The sequence below is a fragment of the Symphodus melops genome (assembly GCF_947650265.1).
Source record: "Symphodus melops genome assembly, chromosome: 17".
Taxonomy (NCBI): Eukaryota; Metazoa; Chordata; class Actinopteri; order Labriformes; family Labridae; genus Symphodus; species Symphodus melops.
The window spans coordinates 5640505-5666549 of record NC_136707.1 but is presented as its reverse complement, the minus strand read 5'-3'; the positions used below and the strand labels follow the sequence as shown (position 1 = coordinate 5666549).

Here is a 26045-nt window from a genome sequence, read left to right as displayed (position 1 = left end):
ACGCAGAACGGATCAGGTGACTCTTTCTCCAACACAATGTGATGGAGCTGCTGCTGCTGCATGCCTCACCTGTATAACACTGTATAGGGTAACAGTGTATGGCATCAAAGTAAGCCGAGAATTAACAACATTTTCTGCAGACACCCTAAGTGACATTACATTTTATTGCAAAGCTAGATGTATGTGAAGGAAACAATGAACATTGCTGGTGTGAGACGTCGTAGACAGGAGTGTAAGCTGAGAATATGTTTGGTAACTGACTCAAGTTTTTAGAGACCATTGTTCTGTCACTGCAATGACTCATTTTATCATGTTACCTGGACAGCACAACACTACAATTAAAGACAACAAAGACTGAAAACATTGACAACATCCATCCATCCATCCATCCATCCACTTCCTTGGACCTAGCATGCTTGCGAGAGGTGTGCTTTACCATGGTACAGTTCATGCACGAGCATGAACAAACAATGGTACACAACGTATTATTATGTTTTCTGTTCGGTGTTTTTCTTGGTTTGCTGTGGAGGTTTTCTGGTAACTCCAGAATTGGCTTTGTCATGCTGCTCTCCTGATGCCTCATTCAGCCCCCCCAAAACACCTACAAAAGAGCGTCCCCCGGCCCTGCGTAATGAATAAAGAGGCCCTCCCACTGTTTCCCTGGGTATTGTTTCCTTGTTGTAACAGAGAGTGTGTATTGCTCACTAAGCCTGTGATGGATGTCGGATTACCCCTCTGCCTGTGTCTTCCCCAACAAAGACGGCTTTAGCCTGCACTGCAAAGCAGGACACATGCACACAAACACACACATACAGAAAGGCAAACACGCACACATACATGCACTCCCCAAACATACTGAGGACCCTGCATACAATGATCTACAAATCTTTGTCCTGACCCTGACACCTCAAACAAATTGGCATCCATATGCCTCAGAAAAAACATTCATGATTGTTTATAATGGCGGAGGGGGCGATATATTGCATTTTGAAGTGTTACACAAAAGTTATGAAAGGGAAAATAAAAGTACTGGTGAGTAAATATTTTCCATAAAAAGGTTAATTCATTCAAAACTTTACTATGATAAAAGTTTGCTTTAATTAAAGCACAACTGTATTTTCATTGCAGTAAACTCATCTCCTTTCTGTCATTTGTCAATGTAGTAAAGTAGAAGTACGAAGAAGCATATCGAGAAATCAAGAAAATTACATTACGTAAGTAAACCGAGGACTTATATAGCTTTTTTCGTCAATTTATGTAATCTGAAAAACTTGTTTTTTTAAAACACATTAAATTACTCTACTCTCTCTCTCTCTCTCTCTCTCTATATATATATATATATATATTGATCTGGTCCAAACTCTGCACATATATATATATATATATATATATATATATATATATATATATATATATATAATTTTTTTTTTTAAACAAATTAATTTTTTTTCAACAAAGGGAACTTGTACAGAGACATACAAATATCACAGGTTATTTCAGAGCAGAGTTTAAACAAAGACATCCTGAGAGCTGGTCTGATGTGTCTGAATGTGTTCGGTTTTTAATTGGCTCAATTATAAAAGATGCATATTCACTTTTAAAGCGACTGATACAGCAAAAGAAATCTGTTAGTATTAGTCAGATGTAATTTATCAAGTGTGATATTGATGAATTTCTCTATTGTTTTGGCAATTAACCAGACTAGACAACATTCACCTGCAACCTTCACATCCTTTGGAGTCCCCCAAGTCCCTCAGTCCCTACTTTCTGTGAGCTCTTATTGTAATGACAATGCCTTCTTTCTGAAGAACACAGAGTCTATCATTGTAAAGAAGGTATCGTTTGTACCTCAAATTTACACAAAAGTGCAAGTGCTTAGTAACTTTACATCACTAAACCCGAATAATCACAATAAAATTGTTACTTCCAACAATATCTAATAATTTATCTGATACCACTGCACGTTTTTTTAGGAGGGTACTTCCCCATTGTATTTTCTGAGAATTTTAAATATTTGAGCTGAAAATAATGATAACTTTTATCTGATTATGCTTAACAATTTTTACTGATTTGTTTTCAATTCAGGACTCATGGAGAATTTTCATAAAATGTCCAATTCTTTACTCAAGAAAAGGATCTTGCCCAGGTACTGGATAAAAGAGTTATATAGTGAAGATGAGACTGTGCCGTTTTTAAGTGCAGGGTCTGTTTTTGTGACAGAAAAGAGTCAGCGGAGCCTCATTTTAGTAAGGTAAGCTGAACTTTCACAAAACCAGCCACTGTAATAAATCTGAGGCGCCATCAAGCCTTTCTGTCTGTTACACCATCCCATCCACTATCAGCCTCACAGCCTTGGTAAAACCAGTAACAAACCCTCACCCATTCCTTCCCCCTTCCTGCCCTACATGACAATGGTACCAGGAGTTACCCAGGAAACAGGCCTTTCATTAGCTGTGTGATAAAAAAGATGTATTCCCCGTCCCCTCTCTGTTCACTTTTTTCACATCTTTGTTGTTTCGTTGGAACCTGCAGATAAGCTTCATTTAGACCGATGAGAGTTGTGCCAGCTTACGGTAGATCCCTAATCACCACCAGAGTTTCTCCTGTGACACGTTTTTCAGTTTAACACCTGTGCAGAATTTGGCAAACGCTAGAGACATTTCCTGTCAGCAGTAGCTTCCTGAGAACTGATACTTGCATTACTTTTAGACCACCCAGAGCCTCTATCTTCAGAATATCGATCTGAATTGTATTTCAATATAGTGTTCTTTCACAACCAGAGGCTTTTTTTTTTAAACAGTAGGGATAAGTTGTAGAAAGTACAAAGAAAATCTTGTTAGACTGTTGTGTCAGTCATCACACAATGGTTTTACCCAAATAGTTTAAATTCCCTAGCATCTATTCTATCTTTAAGTCTTTGGTTCATGTGGCAGCAAATGGCAATCCACTGGTATAGGCATCCTCCTAGTGTACTCACCAGTTGAAACCTGTGGCTGCAGCGTCATCCTGGCCACTTTGGGTGTTTGTGTTTAGCACTTTCAGTTTGCAGCGTTTCTGGGTTGGAACATGCACTGAGGGTTAGCGTTTCACCAGGGGGATCCTCTTACCTGCAGCCGTCAGCAGGGCCTGGGAATAATACCTGCATCAGGTTACCACAAGCCTCTCGTCTAACCTGGCCTGCCACATATTGTCATGAGCCCTGCCATCCAGCTGGAGAGCCAAGACCAGCAGGTAATAGCTGTCCAGGGGGGCTTATAGGGAGCTCATTCTAGAGGGAAGGGGAAACACAAGCCCTTCTTTCCAGGAAAAAAAAAAGCTCTCAGGCTGGGCATGAAGATGCAGGATCCTTCCCTTCCAACATAGTGTTGGGTGTCCATTCGACAGAGGTGTACCATTACAGCCCTTCATTTTTCAGCCATCCTTACCTCACAAGTGATCACAGACAGACACGCCTGCTGACAGAAAGCCCGTCTATTCACGCACTGGGGGGGACGCAGGGTTCTTAAATTCTGCGTATTTGCATTTGATTACTGTGGCTATTCATTTGACTCCCTGAACGCTAGCCACCAAGCTAATCTGCAACAAGGTCAGAGAGAGACAGTGTGGTCTGAAGCAGGGCAGACAGGCGGTGATATATGGGGCCGTGGGACACTTGTCCCTGTTAGACCCCACACCAACCCAATGAAGTACCCCAGATCCAAACGCCATGGGGGAACAAGAGTCTGACTGAGCACAGACAAAGCCCTGAAAGAAAACCCAGCCACCCCCTGCTACTATTACCCATCCACTGCATGATCACAGCAAGACACCCAAAAGAGATGAGCAGGAAAAGACCAGCGTAAATCTCATGTACAAGGACACTAAAGGGAAGGGGGGGTTGAAGGAGAAAAGAGAAAACAAGCCTAAACAGTCTATAGCCATCGTAGCATCTCTGTCAGGTTGTAGTCAAAAGTGTTTTAGCTGAATGCTAGGTGTGCTGTTTACCAGTACAATGCTGAACTTATCATTCATCATCTGGGAAACATGAATGCCTGTACAGCATTATAATACAATCTTTTACCAAAATGTAGAATTACTAGAAATAGAGCATGGCAGTGATGCATGAGGAAGTCAATGTCACATTAACACCAAAAGTCACGACAACATTCCTTATACTGGTTTAAATGTTTCACTTAAAAATATTTTCCTCAGCAAAACTCAACCAGGCTCATGGTGACTCGAGAATCAAAGTCAGACACCCCCAAAATCAATAGTCATTCTCTGGTTGCCATGCTTTTCTGAACCAGATGTCATAGTTTACCTATCAACCACCCATCCATCCATCCATCCATCCATCCATCCATCCACTCGTCTATCAATCCACTGTCTATACCCCTTACTAGGGGAGAAGGTGGGGTGCACCGTGGTCAGGTCACCAGTCAATCACAAGGCTGACTTAATCAGACAAACCATTTACCCTGACACTCACACCTACAGGCAGTTTAAAGTCACCAATTAACCTAACAAGTATTTATTTGGACTGGTGGAGGAAGCCCGAGTACCCAGAGGGAAACCATGCATACACAGCAATAACATGACAACTCCACACAGAAAAAGCCCCTGCCTGGCCAGGCAGTCAAACATGGCTATAAATAATTCATTAAGATGCAATCTTTCTTTTCTTTTCTTTATTTGACAAAGAAAATCGGAAGTAGAATAAAAACAGAAAAGTAAAGTAATCCATACATGATACTTCTCTGGCTTTCCAGAAGCAATTAGGAAGTAAAATGAAAACATTTTTGTTTTAAAATGTGTTATTTAATAGCCAAGAGCTAATACACAATCACTTCAGGTTTCTTTGTCTTGGAGTCCTTTGTCCTGAAAGAGTGTGTTTACACGTCATAATACACAACAGAGTGAAACTGGTCTCTAAAGTAAACTGCACTGAATGTAAATTACAAGTATCAATTGATTGCACTGTCACAAATTTTAACAGGAAAACATGAGCTTTAGTATTGCTTCCAACAAGGCAATCCACGCATCATCACCAACATTTCTTAATCCCAATAACAACACCTCGCAAAAAAAGACTTGATATTTCCTCTTTGTCATTAAATGCACTGCCACTTTGTCATGTCCCAAGAGTTGTGCTGGGCACGTTAAAGGTCAGGTATTCATTTACAATGAGCCATGCACTTTTTCATCTGATCATTTTAAGGTCATATTAGTTCTTTGCTGGAGAATTTTGCCTTTAGCTGTTTCATTTCCATTTTACTTTTACCTCTGATGTGTGAGTTCTGACCCTAAACCATACTGCTGGATCAAAGAAGGTGGATACTGAGTACTTTTACAAGAAACATTTCAGTCCAGTATGAAATAAAAAGGTTTCTGTTCTTTGAAAAAAAAAAAAAAAAAAAACAAACTATAGGCTGCATAATCATAATTAATCTAGTTATACTATACCTTATCAATTTTGAAATATGCATACACAGAAAATTAGTATCAAAAGCTCAAATGGAAAAAAAAAATCAGTAAATCCCTCATACACCAAACATCATTTGGCACATATCTTATTATTCATCCTCTTAGTGCTGCTGTCATAATATATACAGATTTAATCAATTTTCAGCAACAAATCATATCATGTAAAACTAAATGCATCTCAGTCTATCAGTCTTGTCCTTATTGCCACTTGGTTATTTACTCCTTTATAAGAACCAAAACAACTGTTGCTCAGTTGTCTTCTTTGATGTAAAAGTTAAGCCAAATGGAGTGTACACACATCCCATGAACACATTGTTCGTACTGTAAACACAGGCCATGATGTGCCATTCACTATGCATGTTCACATGGGCATTACAAACATCAATTTAGCTTTTTGACTTAGATGTAACACATTGAGGTTTTCTGCTTGTTGTTCAATTTGGTTGATTATAACACACGTTTGCATCGTTCACCTATTGTCAAAATAGACAAAGCGAGATTAGCGTATCAGCTATGCCACCCTACTGTTGTGCTGCTCCACAACAGTTTTCTTTTGTTAAACGTTTATTAATTCATTTGCAGTCCAAACATAAATCAACAAGGGAGAGCTTGGACCCCAGTTCAGAAAAAAAAATAGAAGGATGAGAAGCTAAGGTGACTTACTTGCGTGAGAATATCCGGGCTTGCTAGCATAATTGCAGTGATCTACCGTGGTACAGTAAGTCTCTATAACGGGCCCTACGTTCTTTGTCACAAATCATTTCTTGTTCCCCATAACTTATTCAACACATTATTGTTTGGATTTGTTCTGCTGCTGTACGTTGTGGCATCTTTGTTTAGAAGGCATTGCAAAAGTAAATCCTGTGTGAATTAGCATAAAAATGTATTGAAAAGGACAATAAAAGTCACTGAGTGTAAAAAGGAGTCCGTTCTCGTAGGCTCGCAAAGAGTTTTAGTAGTGAAAGAAGACCTTGAAAATAACAATTCCTCAAAGAAGGGTGTCAATCCGGGTGCTTGGGTCTCCACCAAGTGAGGCTCCTAGGTCAAACAGTTGATCCAGGTTGACAGTAGAACTACAGAGGAAGTCACTGCGGCATTGTTCGTCCTCTTCTGGCCAGGGATTCTCAAGGAACGCTGTAGCAAGGAAGGTCTCCTCATCAAGGTCTGACACGTCATTATTCCTTTGTGTCTCCACCAACACGTGTATGTCCGATGTCCCTGCAGGGGCCTCAACTGGTGAGATCTGGGTCCCCCGAACTGTCAAGTCCTCCTCTGTCATTATAGGACTTAGAGGTTCTCCGCCATCCAAACTGAGCTCCCCACTCAGGGCTGAGTCCAAAAGAGCGTCCCAGTCGAAGTCCCCCTTCAGTGGTCCAATCTCTTTTGGTTCGTCTGCGGAGAGCATAGGTGAGCTGGAACGTCGAAGGGCTTTGGAACCATTTCTGGAACCCTGTGGCTGTTTTCTCTTGTGCCCACTTCTTCCCCTGACCACTGGCCAGGACCCTAGCATTGTCCCTTCAGCTAGATGAGGATCCCAGTTCTGGTCGGCACCAGTCGCCTCTTCAAATTCCCGGAGGAGCCTCTGGGACTCTGGATTGATAGACAAGCCGTTTATACCTTCTGTGGGGCTGCAGGGGCCTCTGGACTGGGGCTGAAGGTTAACCCTGAGCCTGCTCTGAAAAGCTGGGTTGATCTGTACTGGGGGCATTCGCCTCTTCTTGTAGGCCCCGCTAAGGAGACGCTCAGCATACTGTGGGTCTATCTTCCAGAAACCACCTTTCCCTGGCTCGTCCTTCTGACGTGGCACCTTGATGAAGCACTTGTTGAGTGACAGGTTGTGTCGAATTGAGTTCTGAAAAGCACAGTGCTGGATTTATTACCAAGTACATTTATACATACAAGGAACTGAACCTTGATGTCAATCAGTGAGCTTTGGAAGTGATAGAATTTCACTTTTGCTACAGATGGACAGATGCTACTGTAGCAGTTTACCTGTCTCCTTTTTTTTCAACCAAATGTAAATTTGCCTTCCAAACCAGACAGTGGTACTAAGTTCTCCAACGTTTAAACTTATAGACCACTTTTTTTTTGAAACACCACCAACTGACTGCACATCCACTTGTCTCGAGGGGGGTACAGATGAAGCACATCACATTAATGCACTGTTCACCCAGCGTTCATTCATTCAACCCCCCCTTCACTGAAGTCTAAATGGAGCAGTAACCCAATGACCTTTGTTAAATATTATCTGCCCCATGCACTGCCTTGAAATAACAAAATGTCTGAAATGTCTGGACCAGACGCTGTTACACGGGAGTACAGCAACAGCTTCGTCAATCATTTATCTGGTGAAATTAAACTTTTCTTGAAAATTCCTGCCCTTGCAAGCGCAAATTCGTCACCCTTACAGCACTAGTTTTTGCTGAAGCAGAAAAGCCAGTGAGGTATGTATTACAAGGAATGCCACAGAAAGGTCAATCTAAAGACGGATAACAACACATTTAAGAATAGTCACAAGCGTGTTCACAGTAAGCATTCGTCTTGTAATTTGATGTCTAATTTCAATGCATTTATTTTTGATTCTATCTATCACTTGGTTTTCTTATTCTTCACCCTTTGCTTTTACTTTGGCTTTCAGGGCCTATAGCTGTGAATGTGATTCTTTGCAAATTTGTTATCAATGTTTCAGAGTTTGTGTTTGCATGAACAAAATATTAAAATAATTTGTTTTGTTTTATGATGTTTTCTATGAATTCTTTGTGCTGTTCATGGTCACTGAAGTTATTAATTACCCTCACAGCTAACTCAATAATCCTTCCTCAGAGTGTGGCAGCAAGCCCAGGACTCTCAGTATGTTGGATTTTCTTTTGTGGTTTAAAAAAAAAAAATGTTGCCCCCAGCTGTGATTTGACCCCAGTGCACAAAGCAGTCCTGACAAAAAACTCATTTTCAGACAATAGGAAGTGTGTTGGAGACGAGCAATCAATGTGTATGAGTGTATTGTGTACATTGTTTGAAGTAATTTGTCTGCGCGTGTTTGTGTGTGTGTCTGTGTGTGGTCTTTTACCTGCCAGGTGGGATCAGCGTGCCGGTAGAAGCAGAAGTTGTCAGTGATCCACTTGTAGATGCAGGACAGAGTGATCTTGCTCTTCTTGCTGGCCTGCATGGCCATGCAGATGAGCGTCGCGTAGGAGTATGGCGGCTTAATGTGCGCATTGGTCTTGTAGTCCACCTCATCGGGACAGTGACCGTGTGCCACGATGCTGGGGAGTGCCTGCATCCGACTGTATGCCGCAGCTGTGGGCTTCCCCGGGGTCAGGGGCATGCCGATGGAAGCAGGGTCCCCTGCCAGAGGGGAGGCCGGTGCGTCGGAGCCAAGTGGATGATGGCCGAACAGGTGCGGCTGCTGGTGTGTCTGCTGCGGCGAGTTGGCACCGAGGATGGAAAACTCCTGGAGCCACTGCAGGCTGGTGAGGCTGTCGTCCAGGTTGACGGAGCTGCAGAAGCTGCTATTGCTGCTTGTGTTGTTTGGGCTGTCCCGCTCCTCAGCCTGGGCAGCCGCGGTCACCACCTCCTCCTCCAGCCCCACCGAGCCTTCAGGCCACGGGTCGGCACAGCTCAGAGACAGCATGGCTCTCACCAAAACCTTTCTCCTCTTCGTCAGCCAGCTCCTTCTTTTCCTACTCCCTCTGCCACCACCTGACAGGGTTTAAAATATAAACACAGCGTCAACAAAGTGTGATATTGCAGGACATTTGAAAACAGAGCCTCTGTGTGCGTAAAATATCCCGAAACCCTTTGAAATTCTGTGGAAAATTGTCACCTGGATTTGATGAGGCGATGTTGAAAGTAAGACTAAACTCTGATCTGAAATTCAAGCCTTTGCCGAGCAGTAGGTTAAACTTTCCTCACTGTCCTAGAACTTTCCCGAAAACCCCGATGCGCACTTGACACTTGGAATAGAGCGCACGCTTTTTTCTCCTCCTTTTTTTTTTCACCGTGCACCTGTAGGCTTTAAGTCATTCAAATATACAAAAAAGGAAAATAAAAGTTAGAATAAAAAAGGACTATATCATATTTAGTTTTTATTGTTTTTATGTTATATTTATCGTCATGGTCGAAGACATTGGCATATTTAAGACCTTTCATGCGTGTAAAATTTCATCTGAGGCACCAGGGACATTATTCAATTGAATTAAGGTCATCAAAATGTGGCTCATTTTCCGCATAAAGAACTTTAATTGAAGCACAATGTAATTCACTGGGAGTTATACATGATTTGTGATAAATGTGTTAGTTAAATGTTGAATACATTTATCAGCATTTAGCTTTTACTTTACACCAACGCAGAGATTTAAGGCCTTCTGAACCAGTGACTCCCAGGTGTAAAACCTTCAGAGGATAAAAGAAAAAAATCTTCTAAATGTGAAACTGATAACATACCTTCAGTCTGTTGTAGTGTTGAGCAGAGAAACCCTTTAAATCCAAATCGAGCAGGACGTATTGCCTGGTCAGCTTGGACGCACCTGTCGTCAGTTTATTGGTGAAGTTTAGAAAAATTCCTGCGGATTGGGTGTTTGGCGCTGTGCTCGGCGCTTCTTCTCCTCCTTGGGGGTCTTTACAACTGGTGTCAGCAGGCTGCAGGATCCGTGGAGGAGGCAGTTTAATACCTGGTTGCAGGAGGTTTGTCCAGCAACCATAGAAACGGTAAACAGCTTCTCGCTCCTCCATTGGCCTCCTGGTTTCTATAGCGCTACATTTTTAATCACCCTCACGTCAACTGTGGCTGCTGCAGTCTAGGTTCTCAATCGAAGGCCCGGGGACACTTCAGGGGACCTTCATGGACTGTGATCGAATTAAAGATGTCTCAGTATATTTCCATAAACTCTGGACGTATAAAAGTGTAAAGACACAAGACGCGGTGGTTCTAGTAGATAACTTTTTCGTTATAAGGATAGTTTTTCCTGCATGTACAGTTTCCTGTCTATGTATTTCATTAAATAACTTTTTTTTATTTTTTTTTAACTCTTTGGGACTTCAGGGGCTCCATGTTCTTATAATCAATGAAAATGTTTTTTCCCCTGCACTGCAGTTATTTAAAACTTTAGTTGCATGTCATATTTCATAAAAAAACTGATTTCATAAATACATGTTTTTATCAAAAGTCTGTTGAATTTCAAATTGTTTTACTCAGTGTCACACTAAAACACAGAGAGGCTAGACAGCATGATGTAACATGTATTTATTTATTTATTGGATTCATGCTTTTCTAAAGAAAAACAAACAACACAATATCTGTTCTCAAATAGATATTCATAAATGAATAAATGTTACGATAACACTACAAAATCTTGATCTTTAAACATCATACGGTTAAAACAGCCAAAAAAAATAAGCAGGCTGACTGATGTCACAAAAGGATATATCATCACACTGCAGGTTACACAAATCCTCCCATCTTGTCCCATGGGCAACAACTCCCTAACTGTGAAGCCAGAACATTTGAAACATCCATTGACATATAGTTTTGCTATTCACACAAAGAACTCAAATATGAAGACAATCTTGTTTTTTAGCCTCAAATAACTTCTCAGAAAATTAAACAGTTGAACAAAAAGAAGTGTGATAATAAATGATGATCACAGCAGAGTTTAGGTGACTAGGATTTCAATGTTACAGTTTGATCCATGTCCCAGCTGTTATCATTGACCTGTGCAGCTGGTCAGCTCGCCGGTCAGCAGGGGGCGCTCTTGGGAAGAAAAAAAAAAAAGCTTCACTCCATTGGAGAACCTGTCTTGTCGACTTTTTATCCATACTGACAGGCTGCAGTATACATGTCAAATATATATATTTTTTGAGTTACTTAATACTAACAACAATTGTTAAAATGTAATACTGCAGTTGCAGCTCCTGTGGCTTCTTTGTCTGTAAGTTTAATCTGTGTTTTGGTTAATGAAACACTCTGGACATCAAAAACTGCAGAAAGGCTTACTGCGCAACTCAGACTCAAGATGACGTCACCAGGGCAATATTTGAACCGCAGTCACGGGGATATGTTAGCTTTATTTTTGTTTAACAGAAGGACCTGTACTTGTCTCTGCTTTTCAGTCCTTGATGTCTTTTTTTTTTTTTTTTTTATCCCTGAAAAGTAAAGATCAGCCATTATGGCAATCAATTCCTTGCCTAACTTTTGAATGATCCAATGTTGAATAGAAACAGAAGAATTAAAAACTAAAAGATCTGTGTATCAGAAATGTCCTTGTTCTTTTTCCCATTTATTAGCAAACTACCCCTCAGATTACTCTGGTGACGCTTTGAAGGGAAACAAGCTAAATGTCAAACAGATGCCTATAGCATTCTGTATGGCCTGTTAGGATGTGTGTGTATGTGTGAATATAGCAATTTGATCACAAGACAGAGAAAGAGAAAGGCAACACAAAAAGGTTCGGCCCCTTGAGCGTTACATTAGTGTGGCTGAGTGGTTTCCAGAGGAAGTCTCACAAAGACAACTGTAAAGCAATAAAAAGGCTTTCTCGTAGCTGCAGTCCTGATGCCTCTTTAAAGTCATGACATGGAGTACAGCGTGCTTCACATGATCACAGCTCTTAATGGGACAAACACTCCACAGACTTTGTGCAACAAATACGGCCTGTGAGTTTGCTTAAGTTATTCTAAGGTGTTTTATCCATGGAAAGTCATGTACCAGGACGTTTTGCTGTATAAAAGTAGCAATACAGCTTGGGAAGTAGTGATTATTTAATCAATTTAATCTATCAATATTTCAACCCACTTTTTAAAATGTGAATATTGCTGATTTCTTTATTCCCCCATGAGAGTAAACTGAATATCTTTGGACAAAACAAGGCACCTGAGGACATCATGATGGGGTTTGGGAAACACACATGGATACAATCTCAATGAACTGAGCCATTGTTTGAAGATGGTGCTCCTCATATTTTTGTATTCATGTCTTATTGTTGATAATAAAAAAAAAACATTAAAAACAAGACCAAACAGGATCAGGTCTTGGTCTTTATTTGATATCATTGTTGTATCAGCTACAGAAGCCTCTCATTGTTCAAACCCTACAGGCTCAGCGCTGCAGACCGGAACAACTCCTTTATGCTCAAGTAAGCATCTTCAGACTTCATCACAACCACCATCACCATCCTCCCCCCCCCCTCCCCTCCTTCTCTGCTGGTCCTGTCACACCACCTTCTGCAGTGGTCAAAGGTCACAGCAGGAGCAGCCAACCATAGCAACCTCACAGATAGCTGAGTCGAGATTCACGGGAGGCAAAGAGGAAAAACTTGACTGGCAGACAGACGCTCTGTCATTATTTAAAACAAATAATCCTGCAGGCCCGGAGTACGGAAGCCTTAAGAGGACATGCCTCCAGAAATGTTTTTTTTTACTCTGTTGTGCTGTGATAAGAGTTGCAAAAGCGCAAAACAAACGTTGAAAGCTTGACTTACCTTATTGGAATAGGCAGAAGCAGCATGTCTATCATAGTGACACATCTTTGTTTTATTTTCCAATGATTCCAGAAATCTTTCCTGTCATCAAAAGGTGAAGATTTGTGATCTAAAGAGAATCACAAAAATTATTTGAGATCTCAAGAACGGAAATTATCTAGGCTATATACAATGTGAAATAAAGCGTTGTTATCTTGAGATATCCTCCACAACAATAAAACAAAAAGAAATATTCCAACTCATAACTTGAAGAAAAACAAAATGTATGTATCAATGTCCGCTTAGGGCTTCCATACTGGAGAAACATGCAGCAGTAAAACTTTCTGTAGGATTCTGAACTCTATCTCTCTTACTTTTGTTTACTTCATGGCCTGTCCATCTTAACACCAGGAAAATTGTCCATGTGGGAGGGAGGCGTTTAGGATTTCTGAATTTGTCACTGTAAGCATAAAGAGAGTTTGCTGCAATTAAGAGTGAGAACTAAAGTGTGAGTGTTCATATTTACCGTCCTTTGATAGGATTTTCCTGACTGCTGGGGCTCTCGATCTTCTTGTGACTGAAGTAGTAAAAACTTGCTGTTGGACAGATGGGGGCGCCACATACCATTTAATGGTGGGAACAGCCAGGGGAGTGGTGATCACAGTGTTGGAAGAGGAACTCCTATATTTCCTTCAGTATAATATTCAAATCAACCAAGTTACTCAGATAACCTGTGAAATAAATGATAAGAGAGGCACAAAGAAAGACAACTTTTTCCTATATGATTATGTTTATTGGTCTAAAAAAAAAAACTACAAACAAAAACTGACAAGAAACTATAGGTTGATCAAGGATACTTGGTTGCCAACTGCCAGATTAATAAGCGTCATAACAACCTCACACGGATGTTAAAACAGAAGATTCAGTTGACCTTCCTCCAGAAAGCTTTATGATTAGGAGAGAGTCATTGATTAACTTTTTGTGTCTGCACCATATTAACTGTTGTGCATATAACTATTATCCTCCAAATTGCTAAAATGTGTTTCATGTAAGATCTTGTGTCTGTTCATCTGTTGTCCTTTAAATGTCTAAGGCACTTTTTGGAGAAACACTTTGTCACATATTTATTGAAAAAAAAAAGGAAAAAAAAAGCTGCAGATACGTGGCACGTATTTAACAATACGGATAAATGTTTTTTTTTTTAATTAACTAGACTGTATAACACATTCAACAGTATGTGTGGATCCCCTGATCTACTGCACTCAAATACAATATGAAAAAAAACAATGATGCACCCATCACTTCTCTTTAAATAATTTCACGCTTTTGAGAACGTGGGTACAATAGCCAGACATAAATCACAGAAAAGATATTTGGAGTTAAGCATCGTGTACATGGTACAAAAGGCGTCAACATTCTTATAAAAACATCACCGATTGGGTCCTGCCACAAAACAAGTTTGTCTCATCACAGTCAATATCTGTGACACAACTTCCTTACGTTTAGACAAATCCAGGACGTTTAATGTTAATATTAACATTTGTGTTGTTATATTAAAACAGCCAGTGGAATAGAAAATGTAACAGTACTGGAGCGTAAGTTAACAATGCCCAACATCAAGATTACTGACATTGATTATTATTTGCAGCCATGTTTCTATGCAGTAGTATCCGGTCAGTTTCTCTGACGATAGATTACAATAAACTGGATGTAGACGTCTCCTATGGCTAAGATTGATCCATCTATCGTCTTAAATATCAGAAAAGCCGTTAAGAAGCTGTAGTTTGAAGAAAATGCATCATATGACCTAAGGATGTATTTCCCTATAAAACCGGTTTCCTCCAGCAGAGGGACTCCTCACTCCAGTTATCCCCAGCCACCACAAGGCCTTTGCATAGCTTATCTCCTGCACATGAGATGTACTCTATACATTTAGGCATGAACACTGCATGTGGAGGACATGGTAATGCCATAAAAGCACCCGTTTCACTGAGAATAAAGTTATGTTAGAAGGTAGAGTATGTGGCGCTGAATATCATACAGTACGTAAATGTAATCTGTAAAGATGTATAATCAAGTTTCAGGCAAAAAATCGGCACTGCAGTGAGGATGGAAGATGGAAGAGGTCAACTAAGTATGTTACATTTCATTAAATGACTGTACAAAAATGATTCATAGGAAGTCAGGAGGCGAGAGTTACACATTTTACATCACTGTTTTACATCTTGCACTGTCCATTATAATCAAAATGTACTTTTAGATGATAGGAATAATAGCATATGATGAAATGATCACTATACTGAAACAGAAACCATTTCTCACTCACTTCACACTAAGGACGGGATGCTCAAAAGTGGCAACATGGACACTATACTGCTGTGGGCCAGTTTGTCACATCTATAATGTGAGTTATGAAAAAATAATAATTCAAAACTGATCAGCAACTGAAAGACAAAAACAATGTTAATGTTCAATAACTTAATAGCTAACATTGTGTTGCGTTAGTATATAAGTCCAGTAACAACCTGGTAAGACAGCAGGGTTTGAGCTTTGCCTTGAGAATGCCATCAAAGGTATATGTTGTATGAAACATAGAAAGCCATGGCGTCAGTGTGTGGATTCTACATTATTCAGCCTGCCTCTACCTGCTGGGTTGCTAGTGAGCTAGCATCTACCTTGGTCCAAGAATAATCAGCTGTAGTGAAGCCTACATTCAGATGTTTTCTGCTCCACCTGATAACTGATAATTAACATCCGTCCCATCTGGGGCTTGCAGATGTATTCTAAAATCTCTTTTCATGTGTCTCATCAACACAGCCTCTGTTGCAAACTTGTGTTATAAATGCTCAACTATTGAGTGGCACAGGAATGAGTCCTAAAACCTGGAAGTGAGTTAGCTTTAGTTCTTAACTCCAAAAGTCAAAAGGGATTTGGAATGGGTTTGTTGACGTTTTGTTACACAAGATAACACAGTTAAACGACGTTAGCGCAGACCCCCACTTGTGAATTTTTAAAGTTTTTACACGTCCTTAAAATGACGGTTGTTAACAAGTAGCTAACTGCCCATGTTCAAAAATAACATGATGTAACCTGAAGATTAAACTCTGTGATGTTCAAACAAACAATATTTTTTTTCTCCAGAAAATGAAATATAGGCTACTGCTCAGAAAAATGTTCATACAGTCCCTAAAGAGATGAATTAATTCTACTTATTATTTAAAAAGAAAGATATTTTTTGACACTGATGGATGTGTCAAACATTAACAAGTTAATTATCAGCAAACTTTTTAGATTATTAGTGTGTAAACATTGTAGCTGTCACTTTCAGCATGAGGGGGGAATTCAGTTTTTCAGTTTTATGCTTCTTCTTTCGTAAAGTATCTGTAAACAGTCTGTTTTTTGTTTTTCTCATCATTATAAAATACTTTTATTTTTTATGATTATCTCAGACGACAGCTCACCCTCTAACTGGTAATGATGTTGTGTACCTGTGGGACTAACAGTCACAGTGTATTTATCTTGAGAGATAAATAAACTTTATTTGCGTTCAGTGTTACGCAAACATTTGCACTTCCGTCTGATCCGGTGGTCTTATTCCAAACGGCATCAGCAACCAGTAAAAAGGCCGCACATGGGAGCAGATCACTTGACTCCCTCTAGCTCTCATTGATCACATGCTGCTCAATATGCTCAATATGCTCTGCTGAGTGGCCCAGTGTGAAACCACGTCCCCCATAAATCTTATAGGTGTTAAGCGCTGAAACTCACTTACAAGCTTTCATATGATTATAAAAAAAAAAAAAGAGCCTCTTCATGTCTAGTTCACACGCTGTTGCATGCGTAAAGCTTAACATTAAGGACACATTAGGTGCTGATGGTTGTTAAACCAAGGGAGAGAGAGAGAGTGAGAATACAATCTTAAAATGGCAAGAGGAGAGGAGATCATATGCACATATGCCCCTCCCCCTCGCTAAGTGCCGCAGAGATGCGAGGGAATGTGTGTGTGTGTGTGTGTGTGTGTGTGTGAGGGCAAGTGAGGAACTGGCAGAAGAGGAGGAGGAGGGGGGATGGGGGAAAAGAAAGTGTGTATTTATGTGCGAGTGGAGGCAGTTGCTAGTTTGATGATGAAGGAGGGTAAGAGAACAGACAGCGCAGGAAATGAAGTCCAGAAGACCAGGTTTCTCAGCTCGCAGCTCATGCACTCTCAGCTGGAGGAAGTTTTCAGTCAGAGGCATAAAAAAAATTGGTGATTAAAATCTCCGACTACTAGATCAGCTATTGTTCGATTTTTTTTTTTACTTATATAAGCTATTGAAAGATTAAAGATTTTTCCATATCAAATCCCCAGAGGATTAATACCTCCTTCTCAGCTTGTCTACAGCAGGCTGAGGGGGAAGTGATGTTGTAACGCGCCGTGGCCCAGGAGGGAGATTGTCGGCCCTAGTGTAGTACAGTGGGAAAAAGGGGGCGGGGCTACTTCAGGAGCCTCCCAGGACAAGAAAATGTGCTTCTCTTCACGTGCAACATGCTTATGAGGTCAGACAGCAGAGTGCACAATGCACTCCTCAGCCACTGCACCGCACCGCTGTGAGCCAAAGCTCCTCATGCACAATCTCACATGTACACACACAGTTGAGTGCACACAAACATGCATTGGGATCCCTAGATCTTCAGCACGCACACACACACACACACAGACCGACAGACGTACAATCCCTCCACATTTCTCTAAGCTGGGACCAGCCAGCAAGGACAACCATCCATTTTTTTGACCCTGAAGGAAAGACTGAGAGTGAGAAATCAGGGGCATAGAAATAGGACAATTTGTTTCAGTAGAAAAATAGAGGAATTTACGAACGCTGATAACATGTCTTTGGCACTTCTAAAAATACAGCATATTCACAGAAACTGACACGGAGTATAAAAGGCCAAACTAGAAAGCTCTGCAGCCAGAAAAAAGATTATGATAATCCAAGTTTATCCACATATGAGTCTGGCCAAGCCGGGGTGGATTTGTGCCTGAACAGGCCCGTACTCCACCATCTCTCCGTCCACAGTGATCATGCCTTGTGGAGAGATAGGCTCCAGCCGCAGGGCCTTCACTCTCTCGTACACCAGGTGGGGACAGCCGCATGCCAAATGGGCGCCCTTCTCCATGGCGAGGAAAAGGCGCAGGAGGGCGGGACGGGAGATCCCTGCCGTCACATAGAACAGATGAATCACCCCGTCGTCGGCCATCGCACCAGGAGCTGTCCACAGGTCCTCAGCCAGGTGGGACTGGTAAATAGCCAGCACCAAGACAAAGTCCTCCTCCTTCACCACTGTCCAGCTCTCTGGGACTGGCTGGTGCAGGCCAGGAAGAAGAGAGTCCACAGGTTCTCTGGTCTTGCCATCAATCTGAGTCTCAGGTCTCTTTGTTGTGATGGCATTGTTGGAGGAGTTGGTGATGGTGTTATGGTTGGAATTTGTGCTAATGTGTTTATGAAGAGCGTTGTGGTTTGGTGAGGGGTTTGGGAAGAGTCGACACGGGAGGGAGGCGCAGAGCAAAGGCTCCTGAGGAGTTGAGGAGGGAGGGTGGTTCACCGTGATGCTCCCTTTAGGAGGTTTGGGTGCCTCCTTAACAGGCAGGTACGCTAATCTTCCCTGATACGTTCTGAGGGAGGCCAGGCGCACCAGGGTGCCCATCAGGAAGCGGATTGCTCCCACGTGGCGGTACTTCTCACTCTCGATGTCAACGTCCGCAACGAAGCCCCACGCCAGGGAGAGGAAGGAGAAGAGGCGCTGCCGAGAGGCCAAGTGGACCGACACCAGATCCATAGAGCCGACCAAACCTTTACACAGCATAAAACCACAGCTCAGGAGAAGTTCCTCATTCCACGCTGGAGGCGACCTGAAAGATGGTGACACGCATCATAGTGTTACGGGCGACTACGTCATGAAACAAGAAATTGAAACATCCATCTGATCATTTATTAAGGAGATTTCAGAAAGTATAAATCATAGCTCAACATTATAAAACAAGTGTCTAGTCAGTGATGCTGCACTTAGTGCTTAATGCTCATGTCTTCGGCTAACATTCTCATAATTAATGCTCACATGACGATGCTTAGCATTAGTGTAAAAACATTAACAAAATCAAATACTGACCTGAAGGTGGTGCTGGAAAAAAATAAAGTCACCAAAAAAATTCACAAGATAGATAGATGGATAGATGGATGGATAGATAGATAGATAGATAGATAGATAGATAGATAGATAGATAGATAGATAGATAGATAGATAGATAGATAGATAGATAGATAGATAGATAGATAGAGAGATAGATAGATAGATAGATAGATAGATAGATAGATAGATAGAGAGATAGAGAGATAGATAGATAGATAGATAGATAGATAGAGAGATAGATAGATAGATAGATAGATAGATAGACAGATAGATAGATAGATAGATAGATAGATAGATAGATAGATAGATAGATAGATAGATAGATAGACAGATAGATAGATAGATAGATAGATAGATAGATAGATAGATAGATAGATAGATAGATAGATAGATAGATAGAGAGATAGAGAGATAGATAGATAGATAGATAGAGAGATAGATAGATAGATAGATAGATAGAGAGATAGAAGTAGATACTTTATTGATCCCGAGGGAAATTCAAGGTTTTTTTTTTTTTATCAAATGCTTGTCTGTACCAGGTTGTCAGCAGTTTTCATTCCGTCACCGACTGTTTACTACCTTTCTATACTGGACTCTGCTCGTGCACAAACAGAGTGCATGCAGGTAAACAGATGCTTACAGAGACAGGTGTAGACTGAGTAGAGAATTGATTTAATGAGTGCTGCAGGGATGTGAAATAATTATATGTACGATTAAAAAGTCTTCATAAATAAATGAAAAAAGTTTTTAAAAAAAAGGGTTTTGAGGAATCTGAGAAAACAAGAACTGAGGCTGGAGGGAGAACTTGGATCAATACGTGGTCATTTTAAAATCTGGCTAAACATTTGGGTAATAATTTTCTATTTATTATTTTTTTTAATGAATTTCTCTGATGTTGTACCGATAGCTTTCCAGCAGATGGAGATAACACCTTGCTCATGAGCTTAGTCTGCTGGTTATGGCAGCTGCACTGTGGACTATAATCACTCATAATGTGCAAGTTTCTAAACCCATTACATCATTCCTTTGAGAGTTATCAGCAACCTGGAATGACCTCTGCTGCACAGCTCTGCTGTCTCTGCTCTCTCCTGAGGACCGATGTGCCCAGTCAGCCGTTGCCATAATTACACAGAGGAGATAAATCGTTCATTTTTAGGTACTTCTTTTCTCTTTCCTTGTACTTATGGTCCATGCATTTAAATGACTCATTAATGGAGTGACTCACTGTGAATAGTGGTGGACAGAAGCTGCCAGGGCATTGCCTGAGCCACCTGGTAGAATCCCCAAAGGGGTCTGGATGGCCTCTTGCCAGTCCTCCCGCTCCATCAGACCATTTATCACCTGAATGAACAGAAGCAAACACAAAAAACGGAATCAGGCCAAGTCCTTTAGAGAAATTAGAGTCTGTGTACGGGCTAGAGAAATAAAAAAGGCCTTTTTGATAGCTACAGTATCAAGTGTGGTGTTCCAGTGAACATCAAAGAATCCATGGCTGCATATTTGCATAGTTCATTCATACAATTCTTTGTCCCTGAGCAAAAAAAAAAAAAAGACTAACGGCCTCATACATATTTTTGAAAGAGTGTTTATTATAATTTTAAATATTTTAAAAGCAATGTATATTGACATAAAAAATAAGAGCTAATGAGATTTAGGAGCTAGAAATACATGCAGGCACGGGGCTTTTTGTTATGCCTGCGTACAAATTAAATTTTTACAGGCCTATGATGAAAAGTGATAAAAATAGAAACATGGGTAAGAGAGTTTACATCATTTTCATCAATGTTTGATTGGAAGATTTAAAATTGTAATCTTACCAACAATTAAAATGAATAAAGAAAAAAATAATAATACAAAACTCTTTTACATTAGCTGTTTTTCTTTACTAACTTCATGTCATGACCACATCAATATTCCATGACACATAAAAATCATATCTCATAGCACAAAAACCTGGAAAAATGTGAACTATGTTTCTGTGTTTTCCAGCAGAGAGCATCATATGCCTGCTACAAGATTAGTTCTTTGTTTTTAAGGAGGTGTTTAAAGGAAGCTTTTTCATTTAAAGAAAACAAATGTCTGGGTTTAGCAGGTAAATGCTAAATGTCCTATTCAAATTTGTATTTTTGGGCATTACAATATGTATTCCCAATGAAAATTTCCAAATGTTTGTGATTCCTGAAACAATTCTATAAAAAAAAGTCAGAAGTTTATTGGAATATTTGTATTTTTTTTAAAAATACATGAATTTCTAAATCAAAAATATCCCAATGTTTTCTCTGGAAAAATCTCAAATAAATCTGTGGAATGTCCTGAAAGTTTCTGGAAAATTTCGGACAATCTTCAAAAGAAAAACCCAACATGGCAACAGCAAAATACTGAACTTCAGGCCTCAGTGTTTTATTTTATTTTAAATGTATTTTACTCAACTCCAAATGTGGTTTTTATCTTAGCATTAAAAAACAAAAAACTTTATTCAAATGAAAACTAAATGGTAAAACTAAAACTGGCTGTTTATAGCCAAGGTACCTCAAACAGCAGCCCGTCCCCAGACATGATGACCAGGGCGTCCCATTTCGATAGGTCTGCCTTCTTCACCACCTCCCGTGCATGGTTGTGATGCTCTGAAGGACAAAAGTTTGGAAGAGAGATGAGACAAAAATAACCGAAAAGAGCCAACGCAGAAAATGTGTAAAAAAAAAAGGCAAAACAATAACAAAGGGCACGGACAGATTTGCTGTCAGCCTCTGGGATAGGATCAGAGGATTAAGGCAGAAAATGGATTCAACCCACCCACACACACACACAAACACACACACACACACACACACACACACACACACACCACCACCACCGCCATTAGCAGATCCAGTGGCTACTCAACAGCTCCAGGGCAGCTTAGCCACCATGCAAACATCTGTGACTGACAAACATATATGCTTATGTGTGAGTGTGTGCCTTCAGTGGGTGCATGCGAGTGTTACGCGCGTGCATGTGAGTGCTGGTTGTTGGTTAATGCACCGGTGGAGGGCTGAGATACATCATCAGCCTGTCTTTATTGGCAGCGTCCTTGAGTGGGTCCCTCCGCATGGGGTCTCTGTGGGCCAATACAGCAAGCATTAAAAGTCCACAGTCCTTCCAGTCCAGACTCCCCGGTGTAGTGGTGTGTATTTGTTTGTGTGTAGAATAGAGTGAGAGAGGAAGGCAGACGGTAGAGAAGTTATCGAGTATTCAGGCACTGCCATCAAGGAGGAAATATTTTCTTGCATCAGCTCAAGTATCGATCGAGGAGAGAATCTAAATCAACATTTCTTCTTCCGTTTCACTTTGCTCAACCTCTACCTGTCCCCAAAAACTTGTCCTCTCTCTCTCTCTCTGTCCCCCAACGGTGCTCCCTGCGCTGTGCTGCTGTTTGTTTTTGCTTGTGTGCTTCGCAGGCTTGAGGCGATGATGCAGTGCTGTGTTGACAGACAGAGGCAGAGTGAAAAGAAAAGAAACGGCGCTGCACAGCTGAGTCAGCACTCTTAACGTGACGGGTTTTACTTGGCCTGATGCTTCATTTCCCTGCCACTGCCCTATTCAAGGGTTCACTGCCAAACACATCGGAGTGGTTGTTTTTTTTTTTTTCCCCTGATCGGCCAGCTGTCAATTTGCTGATTCTCCTTTGAGCTGCACTGATTGTGATTGACCCTCTGTTAAGGCAAAAATCTAGTGTAAATTCTTTTTTCCTGTTCTTGCACTTACCCCACTGCCTTCTCCTGAGGTTAAACAGGGTAAAGATAAAGCTTGGTACACTGGATGCTTCATACAGTATGTAAAAGGTACAAGCTTGACACAAGAGGAGTGTCGATTGGTGCTTGTCCTTCCTCAGGCAAAGGCTGGGTGATACATCATCAAGGAAGTGTGTGCATGGGTAAATTAATTCTGCCAGTTAATCGCTTATTGTCCCTACCGTGTCTGAACACTGAAGGCCCTCAGCAACCCATATCCTCCTCCATCTACCTTCTGATGGCTTTTTCTTCAGCGTGAGTCGTCAGTTATTCTCTGTCTTATTTCATCACCATCAAGCCGCTCACCCTCCTTTACGTCTGCAAAATGAAATCCTGCATGCACATATGCATTCTCCCTCAAACTAACACTTTACCCCTTTCTCCTCCACTGTCTCTGACTCTCACTGAGCTGTTGTTAAGATTCAGCTGATGCACTGCTGAGCTGGTTGCCGGTAGAGAAACAGCTGATATGCTAATGCTACCTGACAAATTGAACCTCCAGTCAGGGTTGAGATTGGGATGGATGGCAGCTGAAAGTTAAAGCTCTGAGGCAAAAAAAAAAAAAAGATGCACTCTGCATGTTCCTGTTTCAAAGCAGCTTGTTCGTATTCAGAAGAAAGTCACTTGGGGTTCAGAGTCTTTTATGACAACTACCGACACACAACACTGTTTAAGGTCATAAGAAGGCCACCAGCAACTCACACAGAATGTTTAGCAGTTTCAGAGCCTGACATTTAATCTGGAGTGCAGTGGCCTGCATGTTAAACATGTGGCCTGGGATGCATAATAACTGCAGAGAAAATCACACTTGGATTTTACTGGGGTAATGTGGGTGTATATGGCCCAACGTCACCTACAGTCCTAAATTATTTGATCACAACTTGGCAGCCCTGAAGAGAGGTGAGAATGCACGAAGAACAGTACACACTCAAATCGGCTCCTTTAAGCCGCATGTGTATTGTTAATAATTTAACACTTTTTTTTTGTGTCTCATTATATTCACTAGGCGAGTGCATTCATTACAGCTGACTGTCGATGAAATACAATAGGACCCAATATTCATTCATAACCTTATCGACCGCAAAAAGGGCATAATATGGGACCTTTGAGGATGTCCATTCTTGATCAGATCAGATCAGAAGTGGCAGGATGGCTACCTGCAGGCATTGCTTATCTATATTGGTGTTGAAGGTTTGATCCCTTCAACCCTTTTCAATGTAAAGTAAGGGTGATCTAAAGGGGAATTCCAGCTAATCACATGCATGATAAAAGTGTAGATGTGCATAAGTACTGACCTGTCATGACAAGTGTGTAAGGGACAGAGGCCTCAGTAAGCATGCCCTGTACGTGGCCCGTGAAGAGCTGGAGAGCCTGTCCACGACCACTGTGAGGGTTCACCAGGATCATAACTCTGCAGGGCCGGCATACCTCTGTATACACCACACCTGAGATGAAGAGGGAGACAGGTGGATGTGAGGGAAGGTAAGGACAGGGTTGAAACAGGAAGACCAGATGAGGTGTTCTTATGCATGAACAAATATTTCAAAGAATGTATAAGGACAGGCTCATCCCTCAGGGGAGCAAAGAGCATGAAACGGTGAAGGCATAGGCTGTGACAGCATAGACAGTTAATGTGACGAGCTCCTTTCTTCTTAGAAGGAGGGCTTACATGCTCCTTTGTCATGAATCGTATCGGTAATTTATAGCAATTTAATCAAAAAGTAATAATACCCATGAGAAAATCCTCCTGTTGCTTATATGGATTAAGAGAAGACAAAGTAATCGTCAAAGTAAATAACATTTGATATCCAGGGGTTTGGAGCCATCAAGAGATTTCTCAAGGGCACTTTATGAAGATGAAAAAGGAATGAAGACAACAGTTGACCGATGTAAATAAAATAATTTAGACAGATTTAAGATGATCTCTTTACATTTCGAGGAGAAAAAACATTTCATTATCTGTTCAAATCTGTTTAAAAATAACACTTGTTTGAACACATTGCTATAGAAAGCAGCTGGGTATTAGCTTAGCTTAGCTTAGCACAAAGCCTGGAAGCAGGGGGAAAACAGCATGATTCTCTCCAAAGGTAATGCAATCCTTTACCTTTTAAACTGACTCATTAGCATTTAAGTATTAATTAATCCTGTTGGTTTAATCCAGGAACAGCTGCCCGGCTACAGTGGAGACTTTAGGCTACAGCCGATATATGAAATTTGTATTTATTTATTTCTTTTACTAATAAAGGGTTACATGTTCAAGTCATCAATGTCCAAACAGGTTCAATTATTACTCAGTTTCCTGTCTTTACTTTTAAATTATTATTGTATGGACCACTCAATTTAATACCATTGCAGCGCTAGCTATTTTTGGCTTAATGAGCTATGAATGCATGCTGTGAATGTACGCTATGAAAGCAGGTTTAGCCACTTAATTTACTATACTCACACAACCGCCATTGTCCCACTGACGTCATGCTCACTTCTTCTTATTTCAGGCTTATGATTCAATCATAGGAAATAGACAAATCTAAATGTTGCCAAACAACTATTTTATTAATTATTAGCAACTGACAGCTAGGCTATGCAATAACAGCTAACCCCTAGCATCCAACCAATTCCAATCGAACAATACTTCTGGACTGTTAACTCGCTACCATTACCTTAAGATAGGAATTTATGCTTCTCTTATGTTTTTGTGTAACACTATTAAGGTATTGTTGGCTTATAAGTGGAGGTGGTTGAGTACTCATGTTTGTGGTTTTCTAATTGTAGCTAACGTGTTATCAAAATGTATTCGCTCCTTACGTTTATTGCACTTTCAAACAGGAACACAACAGACCATCATTACAACAGCATTTGAGCTTCCAAGATGGGCATTAGAGGAGAGCTGCTGGATTCACGTAATTCTGGATGCAACAACATGGTTTGGGTATTTCGAGTGAAGAGGAAGATTTTCAGCAAATGTCCTTGACCTTTAAAGCAAACACAGACTCACCAGAGACCCTATCAGGGGAATCAGAAAGGATGAGAATAAACTTTGTGTGACTACTGTTGATGCTGACTTACGGTATCAGGGTTGGAAAGCTACCTGAAGCATAAAGAGTTCTCTACTTCTCCTTAGTTTGGAGTCTCAATTCCCAGCACTATGACCTGCATCACTTTTGGTGGTAGCCAACCTCTACCTCATTTG

General features: G+C 40.8%; 2 protein-coding genes across 3 annotated transcripts in view; both read right to left on the bottom strand.

The window, feature by feature from the left end:
• Positions 1–4723: 4723 nt before the first annotated feature.
• foxj1a (forkhead box J1a) lies at positions 4724–10243 on the bottom strand. Its single transcript, XM_079366737.1, has 3 exons — positions 9907–10243; positions 8531–9162; positions 4724–7315 (listed from the first exon to the last, which is right to left on the bottom strand). The coding sequence occupies exons 2-3, from the start codon at positions 9092–9094 to the stop codon at positions 6452–6454; spliced, it is 1428 nt and encodes a 475-aa protein (XP_079222863.1). The 5' UTR covers positions 9095–9162; positions 9907–10243; the 3' UTR covers positions 4724–6451.
• A 6569-nt stretch (positions 10244–16812) lies between these two features.
• sphk1 (sphingosine kinase 1) overlaps positions 16813–26045 on the bottom strand; it is an 18541-nt gene continuing 9308 nt past the window's right edge. For both annotated transcript variants that reach the window (XM_079367117.1, XM_079367118.1), the window contains 4 exons: positions 24151–24300; positions 21615–21709; positions 20311–20426; positions 16813–18807 (listed from right to left, as the gene is read on the bottom strand). In XM_079367117.1, coding sequence (XP_079223243.1) covers positions 17895–18807; positions 20311–20426; positions 21615–21709; positions 24151–24300 — 1274 coding nt within the window. In that variant the 3' untranslated portion in view covers positions 16813–17894. The remainder of the gene's footprint in view (positions 18808–20310; positions 20427–21614; positions 21710–24150; positions 24301–26045) is intronic.

Bases quoted from the DNA above. Each gene is read 5' to 3' on its own strand.
- foxj1a (XM_079366737.1), bottom strand. From the start codon at position 9,094: ATGCTGTCTCTGAGCTGTGCCGACCCGTGGCCTGAAGGCTCGGTGGGG. The intron at 7,316-8,530 runs GTAAAAGACCAC...TGTGCTTTTCAG, and splicing joins ACGCTGATCCCACCTGGCAG to AACTCAATTCGACACAACCT.